At 39.7% G+C, this 12,741-nt stretch overlaps 1 protein-coding gene across 1 annotated transcript in view; it reads left to right on the top strand.

Moving 5' to 3' along the window:
- The window catches only part of arhgap36 (Rho GTPase activating protein 36), a 75,869-nt gene that overhangs the window by 44,364 nt on the left and 18,764 nt on the right, over nt 1-12,741 (top strand). Inside the window, 1 exon segment of the mRNA XM_005462587.4 lies at nt 9,991-10,059. Coding sequence (XP_005462644.3) covers nt 9,991-10,059 — 69 coding nt within the window.

Raw genomic sequence — 12,741 nt, 5'->3', positions numbered from 1 at the left:
GACATTTGAGCATGTATAATTCCATAATCTCTTTCTCGCGATTTTGTTCCCCTCCCTCATTTATACCTCATTCCTCCTGAATTGACACACAAAAACACGAATAAAATTTTTTATTTGTTCCTGATATTGTGGCAGTTACTTCTTTTCAGCAGATGTGACGGCTGACAAGAAGCCAGCTAACCAACAATAACAGCTGGTTTTAAGCTAACATTAGCTAACATTATGCCAGCTAACGTTAGGCTCGAGTATCCTAAAAATCACACTTTCCCGCTTATAAAAAGTCTGATTACATTCTCACATTGTATGAGAGTTTTTGAGTGAGTATCCGACACCAAAAAGGTTTGATCTACTTCAGAGAAGGTTTCACCAGTGCTGGCTAAAAGCAGCTAACAGCAAGAAAAACAACAGTTAACAGCAGCGCTTAGCAAGAGAAAAGTTAGCAACTCCCGTCAGTATCGCTGTCATCAGACAGAAAAAAAAGACATGGACATGACAAATGTAAACATTAGACTGACAGGCTATACTTACAGAGGAAGGTGCCCACCGTATCAAGGGTTATGGACTTGAATTGGGACGAGTAAGAAAACCACATTTCAGTGGAATCTGCTGTCTACTGACATATACTGTTGATATTTTACAAACTGTATCTGAACTGAATTGTAAAGGCGGTGGTGAAAGAGACAAAGGCTACGTTCACACTGCAGGTCTTAATGCTCAATTCCGATTTTTTGATCAAATCCGATTTTTTTGTCTGCTTGTTCACACTACAAATAAAATGCGACAGCAAACGCGCTCTAGTGTGAACGCTCAAAGCGGCCCACATGCGCAAAAGAAGACGTCACACACAACACGCTCGGTTAGACCCAGACCAAACAGTATTGTTTGACTGATTGCCCTTAATATAAAGACTTCGGACTTTACGTTTCCCAATTTTTGCTTTAAGTTATTTTGTTATTTACATAATAATGTAAATAACCTAATAATGATCCTTATTGCTGTTTTAGAGGAGCGGTGCTTCAAAGGATAGTTGCAGATTTCTGTCAGAATCTGCAGATTATACAGTACAAATAAAATGTTCACGTTGTCTTCCCAACAGTTTCACTAACATCTACACTGGATGGCCAGGAAGCGTTCGCGATGTCTTCTCCGGCGCTGATAATTGGCGTCTGTCTTGTGTCAGTGACGTAAAAGACGGATTTAATGCGACATGACGGTTCAAACAGCAGTCGCTTTCTAAAACATCGGATACGTATCGGATTCAGTACCACATACGAAAGTGACCCAGATCGGATTTGAAAATATTGGATTTGTGCTGTTCACACTGTCATACCATGATCGGATATGGGTCGCATAGGATCAGAAAAATCGGATTTGATGCGCTTTCGCCTGCAGTGTGAACGTAGCCAAAGTGATATAGCAATGTTTTTCATGTAGTTTAATTTAATTTTTACCACACTGAGTTCCCCAAATTCAGGCTTTGGTGTTGCTTGGTGTTCCTAGTCTTACATCAGACCTACATGTTCAATGAATCTCTGATAACACCAGCAGTGGAAAACACAATGCTTTTCCCCCGCTCCTGTTTACTTGCATTCCTCATCTTGCTGTTGGACTCTTTCTCCACCTTTGGCAAATCTTGTGTACCCCTTTGAACTCTGAAGGACTCAACCCATCTAATAAAGTGGGCTAGATTCACTAATAAACTGCAAATCCCTCACACACCTCACAGACTGCAGAACGGGAGGTTTCCTTATGTGTTTATTGAGGCTGGTAGGGTCAGTGAGGTCAGGAGGATCACTGGGGCTGATGCTGAGGAAATATGGCTGATTGTTCAACTGGTGTGTTTGTATGAGCAGGATCTGTTGGTGGCTTTTCTCCTGTGAGACCAGCTGGTATGTAAGCCTCTTTTCTCAGACTCAGAATCTCTCTCCCATACTACTGTTCTCTTGCGGGGTTATTAACCCTTCGACCTCCTCAACTTTGACCATGTCGCTGATTGAGGCTGGGTATACTTAAGATTTCAAATAAACAGTGGAGGTCAATTATATCAAGGGCTTTTCAATTCCCGTTGAGTTTAAAATTTACAATTGGGATACAACCACTTCTGCAACTTTTCACAATGCATGCGTGCAACAAAATGGCTTGTAACGGGGCCTTGTGGAGATTTCTTGTAAACAAAATTCCTGTGTTAATGAAAAAAACAAGTGTAATTTAATTCACCTTAATTTTGTGCCTAAAATTACCTAAAACATGAGTGGGGAATTCATTTTTCCAATGGGCCACATAAGAAGCTTGGACTGTTGTGAACAGCCGCACTTATCTGAGCAGCTCTCCACAACAGTGCCAGTTTCTTATGGACATAATAGGAGGAACTGTTTAACTATTTACAATCCACACATGAATACATGAACAAAAAAATCTCTCATTTTCTGCATTGTTTAAAGTCCCACAAGGTTTTTATAGGTTCTACTACATGACACCTTCTAAATTAGCTGCCTTAACTTGAGCGTATTTGAATAATGTGATACCTGCAATAACCTTTTTACCTGCTGGCCTCATGTTCTAGCTGTGATTCAATCTTCACATAAACGATGGATGTAGCTGCCTGAAAATTGCCATAAACGTAAATTCTGTGCTTGCCAAAACAAATCCAGCTGCACAGAAATATAGCTGAAATCATCTCTCTGCCTCCTCGCCCTTCAACTCAGTAAACTTTCTCAATGAGTTTACTGTCCCAGTTGTTAGTTTAAAGTCTTATTTAATAAAATATTTGCTCATTTAGTAAATTGTGGTCACTATTAGAATGAAATAGAGGAAAAAACAGGATACACTTTTGAAGAGGCACATCTAACGATAACCAAATGGCTAACCCTCGGTTTGTCAGATTCGAAAATGCCCAGCATAAGATTTTCTCTCAGGATCTCTCTATTCATCAGGAGAAATGCAGTGGCCATCTTTTATATATAAAGTCTGTATACTGCATTGAAGAACTGGTAACTGGTAACATCTGTTAATATTCACTTAACAAATAAATAAGCTCAAATATGTGATGTATGATTTCTTTTCCCAAATGATCGGATTAAATGTTTAAAGTTTGCAAGGTGTCAGTTTTCTTTTCTCATTAAATTTGCTGATCCCTGCTGCTGCAGCTCAACAGATTCAAAGTGTGCCTTCTAACTTGTATTTTATTTGTTTTCCTCTCCCATTGGTTGTAGCGGTGATAACGTAAGGAGAGAGAAACCCAGCATTGGACAGAAACATTCAAGACGTCTGTGGATGTTTAAACTTTCTGCATTTGACTGATCTACGAAGTTCACGACCTTTTGTTGGAGGTCAAAGTATTGAATGTGTGGGTGTTTTGGTTGTTCACTGAAGTCCCAAATAAGTTTGGGTATCTGTACATACAAGGCTTTGTTTGAAGGTCTAGTCACTCACTAGATGTCCACTCTCTGGATGTCTGACAAACATCTGAGGCATCCAAAACAAACTCAAAGTCTATTTCTTTCAGCAGCTCTTTCGGGTCTTCACACATGTCCAAAATAAGTATGTGTGGTGGAATTTAGTGGGAAGACGCCCTGGAAGCTTCTGACTTCAGGCAACACATATTGTGATTACCCTTGTAAAAAAAGGACATTTTTAGCTATGTTTAGCATAAGATTAAGCATCTGTAAGTGAACTTCTACGTCAATGTTTTGCACTAATATAATGGAAATTTGTCCAGTAATCTTTTAACGATCTTATGACGTAAAACGCTACTTTTGCTCATCTAATGTTATCATTGTTGCTCAGTGGGATCTTGTTTAGTCTGTCCAATGCTCTATTACAAATTTATTGGCTTCTCGCATTACTCAAAGTCTCACAAGTGAGGAACCTTCGTAACACATATGTTACCCATGTTGTGAGTCACGTTTTATGCCCTTACAATGTAAATACACTTTAGAGTGAACACTTGTTTTGATATTAATGCCCCAAGAAAATCTACTTTTAGCAGATAATGTTTCTAATGTATGACACATCCTGTGAGACTCCCCGTGCTCCGTGCTTTTGGGAAATCTTCTGGTTCTTCTCTCTTGTTCAATGTGTGTTTGTCCCATCAGGTCAGGGTTCAATTAAACAGTAACGTTATTGGAAAGATGACTAATACACTTTATACCGTCTGCTTTCTTACTTGTTTTTGCCTTTTTTCCCCCCCCGTGGTGATCACTACTATCATAGTAGATGTCCTTAGCATATGTTATTTTAATGCTCCAACATAAACTTCACAAATATCCCACGTGGACGAAATAAACTTGGCTGCTTTGAATACCTTTAGCTCCTGAAAAAGACCCGGCTTTGATTTAGTGATGTTGTAAACAGCAGACTCACCGACCCAAACAGTTTCATCCAAGATACGTAAACCCAGTGAGAGCGAGACGTTGTGCAGCTCACGCTCATGCTTTCCTTGTTTCTTTATGAAGTAAACTTCTTGGGTAATGAGCAGCAGCGGCAGCAGATGTGACGAACTTAATTAACTGGAGAGGTTTGTGTAAGAAAAGCAGAACGTAAATCAATTATTTAACCTAACAGACTGTTTTATTTGTAGCAAATGACCATATAAGTGCATGTGTAAATGAACTAAAAGCTCACAGGGTATTTATGCTCAAAGGTGATGTAATGCAGTTATTAATACATGTAATCTGGAAAAAGAAAACAGGCTGCTGCTATCTATGAAAAATTGTGACGAGCTTAGAAAAGCTCATTTTATCTGCCTTAAAAATGACTCCTTCAGCTCTCACACATCTCAGTCTCCAAGATTCTCTAAGCTCCAAATTGGATCAGTAAAAGTTAAAATGGCTGTCATTTTTTGTGTCCTGTGAGACAGTTTCCTCTGCCCGTCTCACAGACAAAGTGCTCTCTGAGTAAGTGTGGGAATATTCTTCCTCGGTTTCTCCCCCGGGCTGTAATCTCTCCAGGCCACCCAGTCTATTACAGTCTCAGCATCACCTCCCGTTGTGCTCGCTCCCTCCCTCCGGGCCGCCTTTTGTTGCTTTTCTTTTTCCTCCCCATCTCCGTACGTGTTTTCATTCCTCGCGTTTCATCTCACTTTTCTCTCCATGTCCCCGCTCCCTTTATTCTCTGGGTGCTTCATCCTGCTGGAACTGAAAGACAAATCGCTCCCATAAACCTTCTCCAGTGTGTTTGTACAGTTTGTATATGTCAGTCTCCATTTATTTTCGTGCGTGGCCTCCGTATGCGGGTATTTGAATGTTTTATGCATCACAAGTGTGGTTTTTAGTTTTGCTGGCAGGGTCCAAGGAATTCTTTGTGAAATGTGTTGCTACTTGTGTGACAGATTTTTCTCTTATTTGGTGTGGTCTGGAGTTCATTCTCATGCCCTGTTTTATGAGTCGCTGCTCTGCAGGGACTGCAAACTAACTCGCGCTCCACTTCCTCTCGTTTTCCTGCCGTTTTTTTGTCCTTTTATTACTTCCCTGGATCATTTCAGTCTGCCCTATTTACACTTAAAACTCTTGGCTTTTTACCTGTAGTTGGATTTGTGCTTACGATCCTTAAATATTTATTAAATCAGGTGAGCATCTTTGAGATGATGATTTTCTAGTCAGGTATACAGCACCAAGATATAAAAAGTTATGCATTGAAAAGAGTAAAAACTTTAGATGCTTAGATAATCTGTAATATAAGAGCACGGGCTGCTTCCCTTGGTTACTCCTTGTTAGTACTGGGTTGGTCCGCATTGGACTTCAGAACTGTCTTAATTCAACAAAATGCTGGAAACATGGAAACATTGACATGACAGAATCCCACAGTTGCTGCAGATTTATGGGCTGCACATCCATGATGCGAATCTCCTGTTCCACTACATCCCAAAGGTGCTCTATTCGCTTGAGATCGTGTGACTGTGGAGGCCATTTGAGTGCAGTGAACTCATTGTTGTGTTCAAGAAAGCAGTCTGAGATGATTTGAGTTTTGTGACATGGTTTGTTATCCTGCTGGAAGCAGCCATCAGAAGATGGGACACTGTGGTCATAAAGGGATGAACGTGGTCAGCAATAATACTTAGGCTGGAGTTTAAATGATGCTCTGTTGCCTGATAAAACATTGCCTCATGAGCCTCAGTTCTCTTTTCTTAGTTGACAGGAGTTACACACTTTGTGGTCTCTGCTACTGCAGCACATCCCTTTCAAAGTTTACCTTGTTTTATTTCCAGAGATGCTCTTCTGCATACCTTTGTATGCACAAGTAGTTATTTCAGTTACTGTTGTCTACCTTCCTATCACCTTGAAGCAGTCCGGCCATTCTCCTGTGGCCTCATCAGCCACCACCCATGTCTAAATGCACAGAGCTGATTGGCTGATACTTGTGTCAAGGAGCAGTTGAATAGGTATAATGAAGTGGCAGTATATAATGAGGATACAGGCAGTCAGTGTGATTTGAGAGACCTGTCGCCACGGTCACGTGTAGCCATGGTCATGTGACATGGGTGTTTTTAACCACACTTTGGAGCAGTGTTTGAAACATCTATCAAGTGCCCCATCCCCAGTGTCAGTTACTTGCCTCTATGTGTCCTGCTTATGTTTATGTTAGTTTTGCATTTGGTTCCTATGCCTGCAACACATGAAAAAAAAGAACACCAGAGAGGGAAACATTGCTTAAAGTATGGGCTGTTTGAGGCAATTGACTCATATTATTGCAGCCATGTTCATTGTGCATGTATGATCTGATGATTTTTAAGGCTCTAAGAACATAATTAAGCGAACCTAACAATCGGCTAACGCGACTGAAACCACAGCATCTGTCCTGCCAGTATTGCTCCAGTTCAAAGTCACAGTGGTATTACTCACAAATAAGAAGTAAACAAAAGGACACGTGCCTGTTCTGCGATTCCTGAATTATTTTACCAGAAGTCTCGGAGTAGATGGGAAGGATTCAGTGGTCCCTTGCCCCCCTGCATCCGGCACACTTGACCTCAGGGGCTGCTAACATCAGTCAGAACTAAAATGGTGAAGAGACAAACAAACAACAACCAAAACGGGATATTAAACTGGGGTTAGGAGATACAACCCAAAACAGTAGCCATGCGTCTGTTCATCAGTTATAAATAAAGGTGGCCTGTTTAACAATCAGCTCAGACAAATAGTGTGACATTGAGGTTCTGAAGTAACATCAGCAGATTTGTTGAAGCAGTAACTGCTCATCTTACTGAATGTATTTAAATGCTGCACTTCTTAAGCAGCCACTCATTGTAAAGTAGATCTGACAGAGGTAGCAACATGCATGAAATGTTTCTGGTTCTTCATTAGGCCTGCAGGAGATGTTAGATACTTGCGATTGACATTGAATGCATTATTTTCCTTGATTTCCTCCGTCAAACATCTTCAGTCGGAGCGCAGGAAAGTAGCCGAGTCTTTTACACATCAAACCCTGGGCTGTTTATCCCCTCTTTGTTTTTGTCTTGTCTGTCACCTTAGCTCCCTGTGAATGTGCATTGCGTAATCATACACATGTACATGCACACACTCATCAGTAGCAGATCAGCCTCAGCTGGATGAGGGGCTGTGTGCTTTGGAAATAAACTTTAATTTCCTGCAGTCATGAGAATTTGACCTCTTTATCCCAGCAGCACACAGCGGTCTTCATCTGGTCCCTGCTACTTTCATTTTTTCCTTATTTTCTTGATTAAAGCAGGAAAAAAAAACAGGGAAAAGAACGTCTGTGCTTTAAAGTGCCACAAACATGCCGGACAGCATTACTTACCATGAAGGTAACAGCAGTGATTCCTTAATAGGGAAAAGGCCTGACTTTGAATTAGTGATTTCTAAACAGCAGCTTTGCTAAAGCAAACAAAGGCTTCGTCCACACAAACCCAGCCAGAGTGCGAAGCTGTAGAGTTCCTAAAAATAAAAAACATCCCACTTGTAACAAAACATACACACCGTCAGATTTTCTGTTTTGGGGATGTAGTTCACAGTATTTTATAAAAAAAAAGGTGCGAAGAGGAAGTAGAAATGTCAGCAGTGGTTGTTTTTCAGCTCTGACTGAAGTTAAGGGAAAAAACCCAGGCAGGGTAAACATCTCATCACAAATCTTCCCCAAATTATTAGGTACACTCAAATGTTTTGTTGTATTGTCAGTTTTCTGAAAATGTATGAAAATGAGGTGACATCTATCCAAATATCAGCCAAGACCTTTTTAGAAAGTGTAGGAGTCTATACAGTCTTTGCATTACAATATAAAGCACCTTCAGCAAACTGAAATTGTTGTTTTTGTCCTTTAGTTGACATAGAGTTTAAACAGAGGTTGTTGTTTTTTTTTTCAAAAAATTATATATTTATATAACTATATACCTCTATAAATGAAGAAATACTGTCAGGAGCCAAAAAGAAAACTGTATAGCAATCAGCTATCATGTATTAAGCTATCTTACCAGTGTAAGGATTATGTGTAAATATTTAAATCGGTAAACAATCAGTAATCTTGACTATAATACGATGATTTCAATACTTTCATAAAATTATGAGGTGGGGTATGATCGTGAAGCTTTACTAAGTAATATATGTATTTTGGACACAAATACATTTATGTAAAATATATTTAAAATGTCAAAATTTAAAGTGTATGAAAAAAAAGGCGTCTAGTGGTACTGTGTCGCCTTAAATTGAATTTCTAAGGTACATCATAAATCTTTTTCTCCATCCTTTCTTCTTGTGTTTTAAGATTTTCAGTCTTAAAATCTTTTTTGGCAGAGCTCGTTTAGTGTTATAGCATTTTTTTACGATCACGTGTTATCTTGAAACATCCTTTCCCTCAATTTATTTCCCTCTCTTTGTATCTTTCTTATAGCTACACACATGCAACAATACATCTCCCTTTGTCCAGCATGACAAGGGCCATTAGACAGAGTGGGCTTTTCAAAAACACTAAACAGACTCAGTCTATTGAAAAGGTTCTGTTCTCGTCTTAGAACTGAGGAAGAGGTGAAAGCAGAAGATAACAAGTGAGGCGAAGAGGAAAAAGAATAAGTAAATGTCATATTGAGGGTGAGTCTGATTGGTGGTGTCTATTTAAAAGGACATATTACTTCCACGATCAAGGTTGTAAGTATGGATTTAATACATTTATACTTACTCCACCACATACCTTTAATATACCAGCCTGGTCTCATAAAATATTCATTAAAATATAATTAATTAGTTCGTGTTCATGTACACAAATCCAAACGAGTGCTGTTTAAAGCCTAAATTTAATTTAATGCCCCAATGAAATACTTCTTTCATGTACAGGGAAGCAGACGAGGACAGTTAATGAACCAATCGGGTTTTAAAAAAACCACCAAAAAAGGAAAATTCATAATTATTCATAATCAGAAATTAGTATATTAAAAATTGTGACAATTTTAAATAATGCTGTAAGACTGTTAGAAAATGATTTAGTTAAACATTTTAAATGCTGGGTTTTAGATACACAGCTTTGTTTTGTTTTTGGGGTTTTTTTTGGTTTTACAAGGCTTAAGCTTCTCTCCGTGGGTCATGAAACTTGTTCTGAACTTTGTAACTCTTTCCCTGATCAACACACATCATATTATAATAAGAAAAAAAACTAAATAATTTTCAGAAATAAAGACTTTTTTCTATTTAATACAGACTGGTGAAACAAAAAGCAAATCTACAGTCGAAGTGAAGTAAAACTAAATTATAGTAAGGAGGACATTGCCCTCTGTGCCTCCTGGGTGAGTTCTTTCAGACATGTGCTATCAGAAGGAGGCCACCAGGGCAGGATGGATGGATGGATGGATGGATGGATGGATGGATGGTAGTATTTGGGTTCATGTACAGATAAAAGCTGGTGATGGGCACATCTCATTGATGTACAACACTAACAAAAGACAGACATCCCAGACCGACTGTGACACAGACTTCATTGTTCAAACTAAAGCACATACTTGAGCATCAGAAACAAACTGTATTGACTGTGACCTTTTCTTTCTTCCCACAGAAACTCACAAGCGAAGAAAATCTCTGCGCAGGAAGTTTGACTCCTTTTCAAAGGAAAAGAAAGAGCGAGGTGAGTTCATGAAACCCCAAACCATAGAAGTGGGTAAACACGATCCCGTCTGCGGCTACAAACTGTGAATGTGTTTCCCCACAGGCTGTTACGCTAAACGTTATTATCAAACACAATGTCCCTTCTGTCCGCTGAAGCTACATAACCACCACCACTGACGTCCAGTGGCTTTTACCACCACTAACCACTAATGGTCACACATACTTGAAACCCTGTTTAAAAAGAACAAGTGGTTCAGGACTGAACTCTAAATCATGGAAGTTTCACTTAGCTGGTGCTTCATTGTTTTTATAACCGCAAGTGAATAATGAATGAACAAACTGCAAGTTTAACTCCTTTACTAGAGCTATAAGTATTATCTACAATATGTTTGGGATTTTTTTTTGCAACAAATGGTTACATTTAAACCAAAAGCACAAAGAAACTAACAAAGTCAGACCAACAAAATGAAGAACAAACTGTTTTCCCCATTCAGCACACATTGTTTCTTATAATTGTGTTCTTCTGGGTACAAACCAAGTGGAAAAGACTTTGAATCTAAAACTTTTGGATCTAATGGAGTCTGTGAAAGTCTGTGAAAGCCTGCTCTTTTGAGTCTGACTCCACTTGGCCTTCGGTGTGAATCAGTATGAAATCTGATTATTTTTGCCGGATCAGATATTCTTCAGTTCTAAACACGATTTCCATTCTCAGCAGAAATGGAGGAAGTTTTCATATTTGGCTTTAAGCTTTGAAATTTCTGAGGGGCCCCGTGTCTTTCTGCTTCGATTTCCTCCACTTTTCTTTTGAACTGCCACCTTGCCATTGTGGTTAAAAGGAGTAAAAGATATACAGAGTCTCATCTCTGCAGATCAAATAATACTTTTAATTTCCTGGGGCTATGGTGCTGGCAATCAGCTTGTGATGCGGTAACAACACTGTGTCCAAGTCAAAGCGTTTGCTGCGTTGGATGAGACACTTGTATTTTTAACATGCTGCTCTGTTGTTTTTCTTGTAGACTCAAGCCCCCTATTTGGTCATCATTCTCTGCCTCTACTTTTTATTAGCGGTATTCATGTGTAGCACATCATCCGACTGAGATTTAAAAAATTACAGTGTACACTACAGCCCTGGAGACAAAACATCGAAGAGCTTAGGGAATAATCACACAGAGGCCTACTAAGGTTTAGACCGTTAAGGACTTTTTCATAGCCGGTAATCCAAACCAATCAACATGGTAATGACTAACCTTATGTTGTGGATGGGCTCATCTCAGATGTACTAAAAATTCAATTTTTGGTGTCTCCTCCCTGTTATATGATGGAATTTGAATCTGCCAATCAAGGACCCTCAACATTTACTTTTATTGAAGACAATTTAGCCTTCATCCTACCCAGTGTCATGTGTTTATATTAGTGCCGTCAGCGGTAATCTCGTTAAAATGACGTTAGCGCCATAACCGCATTAACTCGGCAAACCTCCGTTAGCGAGTTATCGCGGATCGTCCCACACATGGTGCGATCCTCCATAACTCGCTTACTGAGGTTTGACGCATTAGTTTATGTTAGCACTAGTTTATATTAGTCTAACCAAAGCTCTCCAACTAACCAAGTATAGCCCAACTTCACTAATCCTCCAAACATCACCGATATTTGGTTTTCCATCTTCATTTACTTCCAGATTTATAGCAATTTATAGCAAAGTTCTAGATAGCTAGCTGGCTTTCTGCCAAGGCCTCAGTCACACAGACCCAGAAACCAATCAGCGACCGCCTTATAACCTCAGGTAGGTGGGGGGGGGGGGGGGTGTGGAGATGGTGACTGGTCTTAAGGCCTGTGTGAATAGCACCTATGGAATACATAATCCCAGAGGAATACACACTTTTTGCTTAGCTACCAGTGGTTGCCAGATGTTCACCAACTGGTCCTTAAGACCGTGTTACTGGGACCAAACTTCTAGCTCCTCTAAACATCATAGATCCTTTTTTCATGGATGACTACATGTTAAAGTTTATTGTAACACCTGGGAGTTAAGCCACATTAATCTTTTTATTGGAGCTGAAAGAATTTGGACCGTTTTTAACTCTTAATGGTGTCTCACAGTTTGTGTGTGTTTTTGGAAACTGAAGCAACTTTTTAGGCCCTGAAATTGCCAATAACAGACTAGAGACGCAGATAGTTTGCTTGTTGAACAAAACAAATTTGAGACTTTTTGTACTTCTCTGTATTGATTTTTCATTTCATCTTCTCTTTGGCTTTCTATGATTTCCCTCCTGACCTTTTTTTCCCCTTCTTCTTGTGTTTTTTTCCTTCTCCACTTCTTCTTTCATCTTCCTGCTCTAACCCATGTGACAAATCAGATGTTAGCGTGACCTCTCAGAAAAAGATGTTCTCTTTTCTCAGGTGATTATCGCAGCAGGGCGTGATACGAGCCAAAATGCCCAACACTACCCAGCACATGCATTGACTGGCTGTCTGCGCAGCTCTGTAAAGCCTGCCTCCATCCTTGTACACACAGTGACTTAGCTCTAGTTAACCCTGCTAATGAAAACACAGAACATTGGGACCTGGCAGCTTTCCTGCTGGCTCTGCTCCTCTACTACTAAAGGCAGGACTGCGTCGGGTAACAGATTACAGAGTGACAATTGTGATCTGCTTGGCATTCGTGTATGGTTGATCATAATGCAGTGAACCAGTAGTTTCT

Source organism: Oreochromis niloticus, linkage group LG3, assembly GCF_001858045.2.
Source record: "Oreochromis niloticus isolate F11D_XX linkage group LG3, O_niloticus_UMD_NMBU, whole genome shotgun sequence".
Classification (NCBI taxonomy): Eukaryota; Metazoa; Chordata; class Actinopteri; order Cichliformes; family Cichlidae; genus Oreochromis; species Oreochromis niloticus.
Note: the sequence above shows the minus strand (reverse complement) of the source record. Positions and strands in the feature narration are given on the sequence as shown.